Source organism: Callospermophilus lateralis, chromosome 1 (genome assembly GCF_048772815.1).
Source record: "Callospermophilus lateralis isolate mCalLat2 chromosome 1, mCalLat2.hap1, whole genome shotgun sequence".
NCBI lineage: Eukaryota > Metazoa > Chordata > Mammalia > Rodentia > Sciuridae > Callospermophilus > Callospermophilus lateralis.
In genome coordinates this window covers 176,351,810-176,367,561 of record NC_135305.1, presented here as the reverse complement: position 1 = coordinate 176,367,561, position 15,752 = coordinate 176,351,810, and the positions used below count along the sequence as shown (strand labels likewise).

The following is a 15,752-nucleotide window of genomic DNA, read 5'->3' as shown; positions in this document are numbered from 1 at the left end:
TTTAAGAGAGGAGTTCAATGTAGATTTTTTTAAAAAATATATTTTTTTAGTCATTGATGGTCCTTTATTGTTTATATGCAATGTTGAGAATTGAATCCAGTGTGTCACATATGCTAGGCAAGTGCTCTACCACTGTATATATTTTTAAAACTGTATTTGTATTTAATGTATACATCATAACATATACACAAAATTTACACTTTATCATGGCAAAACTGGCACATTATACACAGAACATTTTGATAGTTTCCTTATAAAAGGACAAGTTTCTGTTACACATAATCTGTGCTGAAATCATAAGCATCATCTTCTTGAGTCATTTTATCCAAGTTTAAAGAGCTTGCAGATTCACCTGAAATGGAGAAAAATAAAGTGAGGTTTACAAAGCAATTCTATGCTTAAGCTGCTTTGTTAGAAGTCCTTAGCCTTAAGCTCACCTGCTGTAGATTCCTCAGGTGGTGGTGGCTCTCTTTTCTCTTCTATAGGAGGCATGTCTGAGATCTTTTCCTATGGCATAAAGAAATGATGCAAGTAATTTAGTAGTCTTTGAATGTACACTTGTTACACAATACCAGAAAACTCACTTTAACTCAGAGAGAGAATACACTTACATCAGCTTCTTCACAGTCAACAATCTCTTCCTCACTGACTATGTCTTCATTGTCCTTCCCCTCCTCCTGTTTTCTTTCTCTCTGTCTTGGTAATTCTTCAGGTATGTCCTTTTCCTCTATTATTCCATTTGTCAGACCCGAAGACTGGAAAAGTATGCTCTTGGCTAAACGAGGGCCCTTGATGGCTAGTAAAGAAAAAAAAAAAAAAAAGACCATATAAACAGATATGACCTAATAAAGGTCTTTTAGCAGATGAAAATAAGCAGTGAAACAAAATTCTCTCTCACCTTCAATGCTATGTGCATTGCTCTTTTCCAGTTCCTCAAGATTTAAGCCCCTTTTCATGCCTGCCACAATACTTTCATTAAAATGTGGAGGAAGAGTCCAGGAAGTTGGGGGATGACAATAGTAACTTAATGAGGCACTGAAATTAAAAATAAGATCTATCAAAAAAACAGTTACTGCCAGGTGAATCCAGTGGCTTAGGAGGCTGAGGCAGGAAGATTCCAAGTTCAAAGTCAGCTTCAGCAACTTAGCAAAGCCCTAAACAACTTTGGCAAGACTCTGTCTCAAAAAAACAAAACAAAAACAAAACACAGAACAAAAGGGCTGGGGATGTGGCTAAGTGCTCCCGGGTTCAATTACTGGTACACACACACACACCCACACATACCCACACAAACGTGCTGGGGATGGATGTGGCTCAGTAGGGGAGAGCTCCTGGGTTCGATCCCTAGTACCCAAACAAACAATGCCAATAGAATCCTTACCCTGTCCACTCAGACCACAGTACTTTGGCAGCACGTTCAACATTTGGGCTTCCACCTTTTTGGTGCAGACCTCTCCTCTGAGCAAGTTTAGTAAACAATTCCAGAGAATTCTTATAGTCTGGGACAGTATAATGCAGTACAACCTTAAAGCAAAATAGGAAATTTCATTTGACTAATTGAGTAATTAAAAAAAAAATCTATTTAAAATGCTTATACTACAAAATGGTGGTAAGGAGCTCAACAGAAGGGGAAGGAGTTCTTTACCTGTCGAGCATCAGCCTGGGACAGGATGGCACTGGCAGCCTCCATTGGTTTTACTGTTTCAATACTTGCTGGACTCCGCAGAGCAAGTGCAGTTAAGGAGTTAAGTGGTGACACAATCAAACTTGGACTATCTATGATTGTGATCTGTTTGTCCAAGGGAACAATCTGCATGTTCCTGAAAGAAAAGAAATAGAATCACCAGGGGCACAGGTTATATCTGGAGGGCAACAGAGAACACGAAGCTCAGGGTTGGATTGAACAAACTCAACATAGTGAGTCAGATCCAATTTATCATCACTCGCTTCATGTTTACCTGAAAGCCTAACATTGTATTCATTTCTTTTTAGAGAAAAGCACTACATGTTGTAGTTCATATACCTACCTAAACACATGACTATTTCCTCTACCCTAAATACTGTCATTTTTTTCTACCTGGCAACCTGTCTCATTTCTCAAAGCCAGGTGCAAACATCACTTTCTCCGAGGCAGCTCTTTTCTCTCTCAAATTAGTTGCTTAATTTGTCTTTAAACCTATATTGCAAGCAGCCACCCCACTCCAATCAATTCTTCCCCAAGCACACCGCTGGTTCCACCCTCTTCTTTTTACTGAAAGTTTTAAAGAATAGGAAATTACCATCCTCGGGATAATAAAATAAAATCATATTTACTCATCTATAAGAAAATTTTTTTGTTATAGAACACCATAATTTACCTTGTAAGACCCATGGAAACACCAACATTACATATCCGCTCTTTTTTTAAGCTGTTAATGATGCTGCTCTTCCCTACATTTGGGAAACCTACAAAAAAATAATTCACAGATATAAAACCAGTATGGACTGATCATTATGAAATTTCCTCTGCACAATTTTATGTTTGCCTGATGTTTAGAGCACAAGAGTTGGAACTCAGTGTCTTCGCAACACTAGGACCAATAATTAGCTCCTTCATTCCTTACAGAATAAGAGGGCAGGAAAATACTATTAATGCAAATAAAGGAGGAGTATGCCTGTATGTATGTATTCATTTGCAGTGCTAAGGATAGAACACAAGGCCTTGCACATGAAAAACAAGTGCTCTTACCACTGAGCTACATCCATATCTACCATGAGCCAACTTGCTACAGTGAACTAAACTTAGGAGCAATTATGTAAGTTTTTCTCTAAACCTTTTGTGTGGTGGTAAATGGGGCAAGAGCTAATTTTTGAGCAAACCTTGTTCTCACTTAATATCAGCTAAGTAGATCTTGAAATTTGATTGAACTCAGGGGCACTAGACCACTGAGCCACACCCCCTGCCCTATTTTGTATTTTACTTAGATTTTCACTGAGTTGCTTAGCACCTTGCTAAATTCCTGAGACTGGCTTTGAACTCTCCTATCTTTCTGAGCTGCTGAGGATTACAGGCATATTGACCTGCTAAGTAGTTCTTGACTTTAGAAAAAAGGTAGAATGTGGTGAATTGAAACTCACCAATTACTCCAACGTGAATAGCTCTGCCGTATGTCTCCTGAAAACCTCCAAGAAGCTTCAAGAGGCATTCTTTGCCAAAGCACACTTTACGTTTGAGTGGAACAGCTTTCTTCTTCATCTTGACATGTTAAAATTCAAAATACATTAGTTTAATTATTCTGACAATAGATAAAACCCAAGAAATCTGGCATCACTAGACAATTGCCTTTCAGATATCTCTGGATGAAATCAGAGTTGGATCTTATTATCTTTCATTTTTTAAAATCAACATTTTGCATACTCATCATATTTCAACCACTGAAAATCTGAAAGAACCACACTTCTCACCACTAACAGTAAAGTGTACCTTGGTTATCTTCCCTTTGTCCTTCAGGTATGTTGAGGCTTTAAACACCACTGTTGGCAATTCTTTCTTCAAATAATTTAGCCAGCTCTCCAAATTCTCCCTTGGTATTAGATCTGATAGGAATTATAAATATGACATATACTTCAATTTAGATTTCACTATTGTTTGCCTTTTTTCAAAAGGATTTAAATGGAAAATGAGGGAAGGGCAAGCTGCCCTCATCCTAATATCTACACTTCTGTATTTCAGTTCTTCCTGTATAGCTCAACCTTCCAGAACTGAAGTCAACTTCTGCATTATACCCTACAGTTATTTCCAGGATTTACCCTCAATTAATTTAACAACAACCTGGGTTTCTAACCTTAACAGTGATTTTTTTTATCCTATTCTTACTGGTTTCTACTTTCTGGTTTCACCCTTCTACTTCTCAAACCTAGACAATCTTTCATTTAAATATTTGTCACATAAATTCCACTTGCTTTGAGCTAATACTCAACATTGTGCAGGTGGCAGGAATTTTGAACACTGTCATCACATTTTGAATGGGAAAACCAGGGATTAAGGGGGGCTTAACCACTGGGCCACATCCCCAGCCCTTTTTTGTATTTTATTTAGAGACAGGGTCTCACTGAGTTGCTAAGTCTGGCTTTGAACTCATGATCCTCCTGCCATAGCCTCCCAAGTCACTGGGATTACAGGCATGCACCACTGCATCCAAATCTCAACAGTTCTTTACATGAAAGTACCAAATAGCAAAAGAAAAAAGGAAAAAACAGTCCTATCACTTGTAGAAACAATCTACTTCCCACCACCCAGCGCTATATTTGGCAACTACAGTGCACGTGCTCTGGCTTTGTTGAGGTCAGAGTTGGATCTTATCAGTCTTCAGTGACAATCAAGACTGTTCAGATGTTTTCCTCATACCTCACTCGTGCAGGTTAAAAAAAAAAAAAAAAAAAAAAAAAAAGACCAAAGACATCCCTTTTCCTCACCTGATTTATTTAATACAAGTACCAGCTTTTTATGTCCACTCTGGACAATAGCATCTTCTACCTGAGGACACCTACAACCAAGAGGATCTCTGGCGTCCAACACTTCTAGCAAAACATCTGAGGCTTCAATCACCTGTCAAGGAATAAATAATCATAATGCACTCCTTGTTTTGGGAATATCCTTATCACGAGTCTACTGAGATTATCTACTTGGCAACAAGGTAACTTAGAGTTGGAGCTCATGTCTTCACTTTAGAATGGAGAACATTGAAATGTTCATCATTTCTCATATAGCTTGCTCAGCAGCCTCTGAACAGCATGGGTTTTAAAGTGTTAATACCCCCATCTTCTGAATATGTCACCACCCACACTGAATTATGTAGTCTGATAGGCCCTTTAGCCTTGGGAACAACTACACCAAGAATACACCACCCTGTTGATCTTGGAGTTACCTTTACAAGGCTGGTGCCAGGAGTCTTAATTTTTTGAATCAATACCATTTTTTGACACTGACCTAGACTAAGGTACCTTTTTAAGTTCCTGACAATATAACTTCTTTGGGTGCTGTTTGCTCAACTTGGCTTTCTTAGTTTTGCATTGTTCCAATTCCTAGAGAATATAATAAGGATGAAAGGACACAAAATTAGATATATGGCAATTGTAACCTGTATTTTCCACGATTAGGATCAGTGTAGCTGACTTTTTTTCAGTATTTATTTTTGATTGTACACAATACCTTTATTTTGTTTATTTTTATGTGGTACTGAGGATCAAACCCAGGGCCTCGCACATGCTAGGCGAGCGCTCTACCGCTGAGCCACAACCCCTGATTTTTGAAAAATATTTATTTTTTAGTTGAACGTGAACACAATACCTTTATTTTTTATATTCATGTGGTGCTGAGGATTGAACCTCACGCATGCTAGGCAAGCACTCCTCCTCTGAGGTACAACCTGAGCCCCAATTTTTTAAAATACTGAAAACTGTCTGAACTCAAGTTATCTTCCTCCCAAAAGGTCCACCAACCTGTATATATGCAATTCATTTTTTTTTTCCATTGTAGAGTGAACACAATACCTTTATTTTACTTTTTAATGTGGTGCTGAGGATAGAACCCATTACCTCACATATGCTAGGCAAGTGCTCTACCACTGAGCTATGACCCCAGCCGGTCATTTCTTATTTTTTAAAAAGATGTAATCCTACCTCCACAGGTTCCACATCAGATGGTTCACCAACAGGATTAGTTTCAAGTTTTCTTTTCTTTTCTTGTTCCTTCTGCCTATCAAGTTTCTGCTGTTGTTTTAGTTCTTCCAGCTGTGTCCAAGAGAAATGAGAAATGAGACAGTGATGATTAATGTTGTTAACTTATTTTGGAACACTTCTTTATTTTGGAAGTGTTTTGGTTAACATAACTTACCTGCTGTTTCCTTAGCTCAGCTTCCCTAAGAAGAGCTTCCTTAAAAGGAGCACTATTTGGAACTCCTGGGTCTTTCCTAGGCTTTTTGTGACCCCGTTTTTTAGCCTCCCTTCTCAATTTCCGATGATGCTCCCGAACCTATTATGAAAAAAAAAATTCCATTTAATAAAAAAAAAAAATCTTTCTACTTGAACAGAATTTAAGTGAAAAACCAGACTGGCTGCAGTTCAGTTAATCCTTTAAAAATGTCCTAAAGAAATGGTTTAATTCGAATCATATAAACAACAAATATATGTTTAAAACAGCAAGAAAATGTCACAAGGAGGTTGTTTGTAAGGATTATTATCATGTTTACAGATGTTATTACCAAATTATTGTACTTTTCCATAGCTGTACTCCTTATACATAAGACTTTGTATCTATGGAACATCTAAATTTCTAAATATTTAATCCGGTCTTCCTCACTGAAGATGGGGCAAAAATCAGATTTACAATACATTTAGTACACCTGTCCCAAGAAAAACACTTCTTACCTTTTTTTGGATTTTATACCGCTTATGACAAGTCATGCGTTTACTTGCTTTCTTCAACTCTACAAAAAATAACAAAAAGTTTAAAATGAAATAGCCACAAATGATCAGTATATTTAGTTTTTGTTGAGTAGACTATGCTGGCATATCTTTTTTTCTGTTAAGACGTTAGTTAGACCTACATTTAATAATTATGTGGGGAATCAATACGAGCGTACATGCCATTTTCAAATCCCACTGAATGGATTCAATAGATCAGAAACGGAGCCATTCCCCGCACCTACTCTTCCGACATTAGAATGAGGTCACACAGGAACGTGAGACCCTGAAGGACAGCCACTTCGGATCAAGCACCACCAATCACAGGCAGGAGGAACAGCGCGTTTGGAAGGCGGCTCTCCACTCTTAGCCGCAGAAGGGAAAACACTGGTCTGGTCTTCTCCACCCTTCGGGCCAAGCCTTCCTTGTGGACAGTGGGTTCACGGTTAACAGGATCGACTGGGGCCTTGCAACCCTCGTTCTACGAGGGAACGCGGAAACAGGGCCTCCACAGTCCACCCCCCACCTCCCCAGAGACCAAGTCATAAAAGAACGCCCTAGAGAGTTCTGCGATCACCAGAGGTAGGGGCCTCTTCACCCACTTCTGGAAACCCCACTCACTCGGCCGCTTCATGGTGTAGCCGGTCAAAACAGCAGCCGCCACAGAGATACCAGAAAACGACGTATCTCCGCGAGCGCCACGTGCTAACTGAGGCCACGGCCGAACGTCACGCACTCACGCTACTGCCGTAAAGTGCGACGCCGTTCTTTCGCGTGCGCGCGCACGTAGTGTCGCGCAGAATTGGGTTCGCTTGGCGGCCGCGGGCTAGTTTTGCGGCAGCGCTGGGAGGGGTGAGGGCAGTGAGGGCGGCGGGTGCCGGAGACGGCAGCGGCCGCGGCCGAAGGAGCAATAGCAGCAGCCGTGGCGGCCACGGGGCGGGGCGCGGCGGTCGGCGACCGCGGCCGGGGCTGCAGGCGGCGGAGCGGCTGGGTAAGGCCGGGCCTGGGACGGGCGGGGCCGTTTCCCCTCGGCCAGCCGCCGGGCCTTTGTGTGGGCCCGGGCGGGCGGGAGCCGCGGTGGAGGCCCCGCCCCGGCCGTAGAGACGCGCCGGTCGGGCCGGGCGCGGGCGGGGCGGGGCGGGGCGCGGCGCGGCGGCGGGCCTCCGGACGGGCCCAGGAGCCTTGCCGCACCTGCCAGCCGGGACAAAGGCGCGCCACTGCCCGGAAATTCCCCGCGCCCCTCTTTCCCGCTCGTCGCCAGGCAGCTTCAAAGCTGTCAACGTTTCCCTTAGTCCCCGGTACGAGTGACAGGTCGGGAAAGTCCTTCATTTTCTCCGCCTTTCAGGGCCTTCTTTTTTTTGTTGTGTCTTGACGGTTCGACACAAACTCTTCTAATGACTTTTCTTGTCGTATAATTGTTCAAAACCGTGTACTTTTATTAGTGGGACTTATTTTTATACTAAGGCCAGATATTTGAGCTTCTCATCTGCAACACCAGAAAGAATCGAGGTTTTGTAAACTATTTGCTGGTTTTAAAATATTTTTTCATCTCAGAGTTTTCATTACTTTCTGAAAGGGAAGCATAGTCTTTTATTATAAAAAATAACATTGGCTTTACAAATGAGGAATACATACTAGAGTGGATGTAGAAATTCTCAACTATAAAAGCATATGTTGGGGCAGAACATTTTAATCCAGACTCCTCAAAAAAATTCTAGATATTTTTCTTTTATTTAGTTGTAATCTTTTTCTGAAATATGATTTGGAAGTAAATTGGATTCAAGACAGAGGAGTATAATTTTTGCTTTAGTAATTGTTTACACATCGACCATATTTTGAATTTAAGAGAAAATGGAAGATTGGAAAGTATCTTTTTAAGAAGTGTTTTAGAACTTCTTAAAACAGTTACAAATATGTGTGTGGATGAATGGAAGGCCTTCACCACTTTCTTTGGCTTTAGGAGTATGTACCACAAATAAGAATACTTTACCAAAGTCTGCAAGGTAAACAAATTGTAGTTTGTTTATACAATAGCTGTGATCAAGCCATCAAATATCACAAAGAAGAATGTTGACTTTGAAGAGTCTATTCTAAGTTAAAACACAGGCTACAAAATAATTTATATGGTTTGTTAACACTTGTATTTTTTTTTTAAAAAAAAGGTTACTAAGGCATAAATAAATACAAAAAGCTCTGAATGCCAATAGAAGGGTGGTTTTTCTCTGAGTAGAAGAATTGAAGGTGTTTTGTGTTTTTACTTTTTTGAGTATTTTGTTTTTCAAGATTTTGTTTTAGGCGTGTATTACAGTACCAAATATCACTAGAAGCACAGAAGAATACTGAAAGTCTTATAAACTATCAAATATACTTTTTGATTATACTGAGTTAATATTTTCCCAGGTGTACATTATAGTCTTTACTGCCCACTATAAATTATCATTGGTAGTAACTTTTGGACTTGTAACTTAAACAAGGCCATCTTAAAACCTGGAATTAACTTCAGAATCTCTTTCTTTCCTGTTCATGAAAAACGAATTTCTGAAGGGATGCTTACAGACCTTTTTAAACTACTCAAATAAACTTTAATTTTAAAGGTCCTGCTTAAGTTCCACTTTAAATACCTTTATTAAAAAGGTACATTGAGCATCCAGCCTGTACCCAATGCTATTCTCCAGGACAGGATTACAAAAATAAAGGAGACCCTGCTCCTGTGCCTGCAGACTACGTAATCCTAGAGTTAGGCTTTGAAGTGTCAAGGTGATTTCATGTATATATGGTCTTAATAATTCATATACGTACCCATACACACACACACACACACACACACACACACACACACATATTTTACTGTTCTCACATTAGGAGTGAAGAAACAGATCTGAGAAGTTGTGACTCAGGCAATATCAAACATAATTAGAGGTGGAAGATCTAAGACCCCTAATCTTCCAGCATAGGTCCTGTTACTTTTCCCACCTTAGAACATTGCCTTTGTTACCAAACTTCCAAATTACTCTTTGGATTAAAAAAAGTTTTTAAATTATCTTTCAGTTGCATCATTTTCTTATCTTACCAAATAATGATTCAAGGATTTTTGGATATTGCATTATCTAAACTACATACACTGGTAATTACTTTTTTTTTTTTTTTTTTGGTCATTTGATCTCAATGGATAATTTATAAAAGTAATTGTGAACTATCAAAATAGTTGAAGACTAAATTCATGTGATGTCTTTCCAATACAGATAGGACTTTCAGGAAAAATTTGTCTTTCTCTGAATTTTGGGACAGTGGGGCATTTTTCTGGATTCTGCTCACATGAGCCATTCTCGGTTTGTTCCAGCTTACCAACACTTGGTGTCACATGTGAGCCTCCCACATGTGTTCACTCTCCATTCCAGCTCTGTGATTGAACTCTGCTCTTATTGACTAGGGGGCAGTTGGGCAGGCATGCTTCATTCCTGGAATTGACAGTCGTTCCATGTGAGTAAAGGGGAGTCTCAGTGAGACATCTTTTAGCATATGAAAGCATTTGGTTTTGAGATGGAAGATATGTCAGGTTGGTGCCTGAGCCTTTGCAGCAGTTTGATAGGTGTCAGACAACTGATATGCCTGTTTTCTCTATCTTTCTATAGCAGTTCTATTTGAATGTTTTCTGTGTACTCATTTTTACTTTTTCTGACCCTTCTTTTCTATTTCCCCTTTCTCTGCCTTATTCTTTTTCAGTTTTGAATATACTAACACTGAATCAGCACTTCTAAAGCCCTGCCTTCTCTCACTGGCTTCAGTTGGCCTTCAGACATAATGAGGAGACTGGCTTTTCGAGGCGCTGGTTGTGCTCTGGTAAAGCTGGTAAATTACTGATCATCTAAACCCTTTTCCTTTTGTTCCTTGCCTTTTCCCTTCCACCTTTCTTAAATCCTTTCCAAAAAGAGTCCCTCCTGTGTTCATGAAATTCACCTGTGTCCTTGTCATAGCTTATTTACAAAGGATTGATTCTTAATTTTTTCAACTTAAAAGAATTGAGGCCAGTTTATCAGCCTTTTATAAAATGAACAAAAATCAAACACAACTTGATTTTTCTTGGCCTAAGCTTTTGGGAGGTTTTAACCAACTTCAAACTGATATCCCATATAATAGACAAAAGCCTAGAGGAAGAAATATCATCACAGTAGGTTCTGTTTTAAATACCAGGAGAACTTCTTTAGAGGAAGAAATGAGACTCTATTTCTCTCTGTTGCTTACCAGGATTTTTTGTTTTACTCTATTTTCTATTTCTGGAAGATCCCAGGCTTCTCTCTCCATATTACTGGCAGCCAGTGCTCTATGGTTCCTATTCATTCATGGTTTCCTGAAATGGAAGGTTAATGAGTAAAACTGGGATCTTTTTTTCTTTTAGCTTTAGTAAAAGACTTTTGAAATCATAATATGCTGTTTGATACTGTTGCTAAATTGTATAAGCATTGTAGAGCTTTCTTGGATGGATAACCTTTCCGTGTATCTATATCAGATCATTTTAATGGTTGTATTTCTTATGTTATAGTCAAATTAACATATTTGTAAGGTTGTGTTAAGATTAGTTTTTTAGCAGTTGGTCAGAAACTGAGAGCAAATGTTTATGTGTTTCTGAACCTTCAAGCAGGATTTAAAAGCTCATGTATGAGGTGCTTTTCCAGATAATTTAATGAGAGTAAAGTTTTGATTTCAAATTTTGAGGTTTAGAATATGTCATATAATTGAAAGGGAGGTTAGTCTGGATTACTAGAAGAGTTTCACAGCACAGTTTTGCTACTTCAGGAATGACAAGACACGTTAACGGCATTAGCAGGGGTATATCTTGTGGGTTCTGCTGTAACAAATGGGAAAAATTCATTTTCTGGGTTATTAATTTCTGAATACATCTGAAATGCTTGAAAGATAATTGTCTTCTCTCCCTTACTTTCTCCCCCCTCCTTTTTTATACAATTCATTTGCCTTAGGCACTACTTTCTAGTCTTCTCCACATTGTGGCCCACTTGGGGAATAATCATAAGTAGCTACCAGCAGGAATAACATTGGGGCCTCTGTACCCCAGATCTACCCAGCTGCCTCACAGGCTCAGGGATCAATACCTCTAGTACACTGTTGTACCTCTATGTGGTGGATTGGAAAACTCCAGTCCAGAGTAAATCTGGGGCCATAAGAGGTTGAGTCATTCAGAATGGGTGATATACAAATGAGTATACTTCTGTTGAATTTTTTCGTCAAAGTTTAAAGTGTAGCATTCTGGTAAGTAAAGAGGCTGAAACGGTGAAGTCCAGGACTTGAATTAAAAAAAATGAAAAAGAGCTTATAGCTAATTAAACTCCTTTGCAACAGTTAAAATATCCTTTTAGATGAAGCAGTAATTTGATAGTAGGCAGCCAGTTGAGGGGCTTGTTGGCAGAGTCAAAATTTAAATGTAAGAACATGGAAATTATTTCTTACAGAAGAAGTTGGATTCCATGGGTTCCAAGAGACGAAGAGCTACCTCCCCTTCCAGCAGTGTCAGTGGGGACTTTGATGACGGGCATCATTCTGTGTCTACACCAGGCCCAAGCAGGAAAAGGAGGAGACTTTCTAATCTTCCAACTGTAGATCCTGTGAGTAACTTAGGTCACACAGTTTCTACCTGATTTCCTTACTTTTTCTTTTATGGTGAAATAGTTCAGATTCTTCTCTGCTTTTTTCCTCTGGCTTGATCTTTTAACTTTTCTCTTATGAAAAGTATTTGTTTAGCCACAAGTTCATTGGTAATTATATTATTTAGTATTGTGAAACATTGAGTATCATTATGTCATTTAATAAAATAAATGCTTGCTATGTGATGGGTACTGTTCTGGTAATTGGGCTATAGCTTTTTTGTGTGAGGCAAGCCCATTTTTCATATGGAGCTTAGTTAGCTTGCAATATAGGAGAAGCAGAATTTACATATTAACATTGTTCTGCAAGTGAACAAGTAATAATAAAATGCCCATAGTAGTGATAAATACTAAGAAGAAAAGTTTGGGTGGTTTGAGTTGTTTTGGCCTGAATCTTCTGGAAGATTCTCTATGATGAGCAGGTATCAACCCTGCAGAGTGGCAGGACCAGGGATAGGTTTGATATGTTGTGATTACAGAGAAATGGAAAGGAGTGCTGTGTGCAGTGGCACACACCTATAATTTCAGCTACTTTGGAGGCTGAGTCAGGAAGATTGCATGTTTGAGGCCATCCTGGGCAACCTGGTGAGACCCTATCTCAAACATTTTAAAAAGGGCTGCACATGTACTTCAATGGTAGAGTGCTTGCCTAACATGCAACAAGTCCCTGGGTTCACTCCCTAGTAAATGAAGAAAGGAAGAGAAAAAATGAAAATGGTGAGGTAGGAGAAGACTGGTGAGCTTCACCCAACCATGGCATATAAGACCTTTGGGTTCTCATCTGATAATTTGGGGATTTATCCTTCCTCTTCTCTGTTTGCCTTTGTGGGTGTGTTTTTGTTAAAGAGTAATTTATTTATTTTTTGGTAATTTGTTTCCTCTTTGTACATGTAGATTGCTGTTTGCCATGAACTCTACAACACCATCCGAGACTATAAGGATGATCAGGGCAGACTCCTCTGTGAGCTCTTCATTAGGGCACCAAAGCGAAGGTGAGTTGGAAGTACATCAGTACACTGGGAGAATTTGTTGGAGGGTCCATGTTTAAAGTTGTTTAATGATTGAGTTTTCCTTGGCTTAAAAGAGATGGGAGTCCATTCTTACTCCTAGTTGTCAGGATATAGTAAGGCTTTTCAATTTTAGTAAAAAACATAATATAAAATTTATAGTCTTTACTATTTTTAAGTACATACTGTGTCAAGTATATTAACATTATTCTGCAACAGCCTCCAAAAATTGTTTCATATTCCAAAACTGAAACTTTATACCAGTTAAACAATTTCCCATTTCTCCTACCTTTCAGCTCCTTGACAACCACCATTCTGCTTTCTGTTTGTGTGATTTTAACTACTTTAGATACTTCTTATGAGTAGAATCATACAGTGTTTCTATTTTTATAATTAGCTTATTTCATTTAGCATAAGGCCTTCAAGACTATTCATCTACACTGTAGCATGTAATAGGTTTCCTTTCTTTTTAAGAACTACTAATAGTCCATTGCCTATGAATATCCCATTTTGTTTATTCTTGTGTCAATGGACTCTTGAGTTGCTACTTAGGTTCCTGCTAAGTAATTCAGGGCCTTGCTAAGTTGCTGAGACTGGTCTTGAACTTGTAATCCTCCTGCCTCAGCCTCCTAGTCGCTGGGATTATAGGCGTGCATCACCACTCCTGGCTGCTGCCTGTTCTCAACCAGCAGGCTAGTGCTATGGGTGTCTCTGTGGAATGCATGCTCTCTTGGACGTTAATGGGAGATTAATTAATTAATTGTTTAAGGGTTCATAATTTGTGACTCTCTTTTTGAGACTTAGTGTTGGTTAGCGTATTAAGTTACTTGTACATTCAATTTAACAAAGTTGAAACAAAAGGAATTTCTTGTGTATAAGTCCTTTCTGAAGTCTTAAGGTCTCAAGTACTATTTCTTTGTTCTGCTGTTCTGGGGTATCTGCCTTTTCTGTGTGGTCTAATAAGAATGTGGCATACTTTGGGGTTTTGTTGTTGTTGTTTGTTTGTTTTTAGTACTGGGATTGAATCCAGGGATGCTTTACCACTGAGTCATATCCCCATTCCTTTTTAGTTTTTGAGACAGGACCTTGCTGAATTGCTGAGGCTGGCTTCACACTTGTAATCCTCCTGCCTCAGCCTCCCAGGTTGCTGGGATTACAGGTGTGTACTACCAAATCTGGCAGACTTCAGTTCTTGTATTTGTCAGAACCTAGCTGTAGTGAAGCTGAAGGCTATTGTCTTTAGTAGCCATACAGCAGCTAAGAATGCAGTATCATTCTAGAAGGGAAAATGGGCTTGAGTAGGCTTCTGCACATCAGGGCCAATGTTTCTCAGTATTCTGGTTTAAACATTAATTGTAGTTGGAATGAATTCTGAGTTGGATTGGAATTGTTCCTATTGGTATGAATTCATGGTTTCCAAAGTATGTAAATAAGTGTGTGTGTTTTCCCTAGCTCTATGTCATGAGACAACTTGGAAGCAGCAATACCCAGTAACAATGAACAAGTTAGTACAACCTAGTCCTCAGATTTGTTTTTTAAATGCTATGTATCATTGATTGAAATCAGAGTTCCTTGGGGAAAACAGTTGATTTCCAGGGGATGGGGCAGAGGAAGTGCAAAATGAACCTGGAACATTATATTGTGCCAGGAAATACACAAGTGCTCATAGGGTGATGAGAACTTGTCAGAAGGACATAGAAAATAGAAGCCTAAGCCAGGTATGGTGGCGCACACCGTAATCTCAGTGACTTGGAAGGCTGAGACAAGATGATTGCAAGTTCAGAACAGCCTCATCAACTTAGTGAGACCTTGTCTCAAAATAAAAAATACAAAACTCTGGGGATGTAGCACTATAAAGTACTCCTGGTTTCATTCTCTTGTACCAAAAAAAAAAAAAAAGAATAGAAGCTGTCTTACAGCCTCCTGTTGGCCAAACCTGGTGCAGTTTGAGCATCAAAATAATTATTATAAGGGCCTTTAACCCACTTTGTAAAAGAGGAATCCAAGAGTACATGTTAAAATAAATGAGTAAGTTGAAAGTATGAGGCTTCTGTGGTACTTCCCTAGTAAATATGAATCAAGAAAGAATAAATTGGTCAGTAGAAAAACCTTGCAGACACCATCATAATCAAATGCTCAAAGTTAATCTATCTGAGTAATGGAACAAGACAAAAATGATGTGCCACCTGATAGGATACAGTGAGAGGAATGCAGCATCATCTCTGTCATAGTCCTGCTCAAGTAGCATAGCATGAGTTTAATTATCAAGAAAGTAGAAAAATTCAAATGGAGGCACACGCTACAAAGAAACTGGCCTCTAATCTTCAAAAATACCAGGATCATAAAAATCAACAAAAGACTGAAGAGCTATTTCAAAATGAAGGAAACTAAAGAAATATAATTAAATGTAACCTATGATTCAGGGCTGGATTATTTTGCTATGAAGGACAAGTTTGGAACAGCTGGCAAAATATGAATAGGGTCTGAGAAGTAGATGTATCAAGGTTTATTTTCTGATTTTGATGGTTGAATTATGGTCTTTGAAGGAAATATGCAATAAAATATTAGGAATGATGCCAAAATTGTCTAAAAGGTTTAGAAAAAAGTTCTTTGTGTTATTACAATTTTTATGTCAGATAAAAAA

General features: G+C 39.0%; 2 protein-coding genes and 3 non-coding genes across 23 annotated transcripts in view; 1 reads left to right on the top strand and 4 right to left on the bottom strand.

Moving 5' to 3' along the window:
* Positions 1-139: 139 nt before the first annotated feature.
* Gnl3 (G protein nucleolar 3) lies at positions 140-7,509 on the bottom strand. Of its 2 annotated transcripts, XM_076835119.1 has the most exons (16): positions 7,066-7,509; positions 6,690-6,864; positions 6,409-6,467; positions 5,876-6,013; positions 5,662-5,772; positions 4,984-5,064; positions 4,456-4,588; positions 3,464-3,576; positions 3,118-3,235; positions 2,358-2,445; positions 1,646-1,820; positions 1,382-1,524; positions 899-1,035; positions 612-796; positions 438-507; positions 140-352 (listed from the first exon to the last, which is right to left on the bottom strand). In XM_076835119.1, the coding sequence occupies exons 3-16, from the start codon at positions 6,442-6,444 to the stop codon at positions 273-275; spliced, it is 1,608 nt and encodes a 535-aa protein (XP_076691234.1). In that variant the 5' UTR covers positions 6,445-6,467; positions 6,690-6,864; positions 7,066-7,509; the 3' UTR covers positions 140-272. The 2 variants fall into 2 exon arrangements, with proteins under 2 accessions (XP_076691234.1, XP_076691154.1); XM_076835039.1 differs by lacking the exon at positions 6,690-6,864.
* On the bottom strand, positions 1,879-1,955 carry LOC143384295 (small nucleolar RNA SNORD69). Its single transcript, XR_013089287.1, has one exon. It is a non-coding gene; the product is annotated as a small nucleolar RNA SNORD69 (small nucleolar RNA).
* On the bottom strand, positions 3,334-3,417 carry LOC143384354 (small nucleolar RNA SNORD19B). Its single transcript, XR_013089297.1, has one exon. It is a non-coding gene; the product is annotated as a small nucleolar RNA SNORD19B (small nucleolar RNA).
* Positions 4,313-4,390, bottom strand: LOC143384287 (small nucleolar RNA SNORD19). Its single transcript, XR_013089286.1, has one exon. It is a non-coding gene; the product is annotated as a small nucleolar RNA SNORD19 (small nucleolar RNA).
* Positions 7,262-15,752, top strand: part of Pbrm1 (polybromo 1) — a 91,245-nt gene continuing 82,754 nt past the window's right edge. For 6 of the 18 annotated variants that reach the window (XM_076834925.1, XM_076834409.1, XM_076834660.1 and 3 more), the window contains exons 1-4: positions 7,269-7,435; positions 10,168-10,293; positions 11,910-12,062; positions 12,996-13,093. In XM_076834925.1, the coding sequence (XP_076691040.1) occupies positions 10,246-10,293; positions 11,910-12,062; positions 12,996-13,093 (299 nt within the window). In that variant the 5' untranslated portion in view covers positions 7,269-7,435; positions 10,168-10,245. Of the gene's footprint in view, positions 7,436-9,894; positions 9,925-10,167; positions 10,294-11,909; positions 12,063-12,995; positions 13,094-15,752 lie in introns of those variants that run through there. The other 12 variants (XM_076834076.1, XM_076834269.1, XM_076833727.1 and 9 more) reach the window with 8 other exon arrangements.

Bases quoted from the DNA above. Each gene is read 5' to 3' on its own strand.
- Gnl3 (XM_076835039.1), bottom strand. The intron at 2,446-3,117 runs GTGAGTTTCAAT...ATTTTTTTGTAG, and splicing joins TATTCACGTTGGAGTAATTG to GTTTCCCAAATGTAGGGAAG. The intron at 353-437 runs GTGAGCTTAAGG...TCTCCATTTCAG, and splicing joins ACCTGAGGAATCTACAGCAG to GTGAATCTGCAAGCTCTTTA.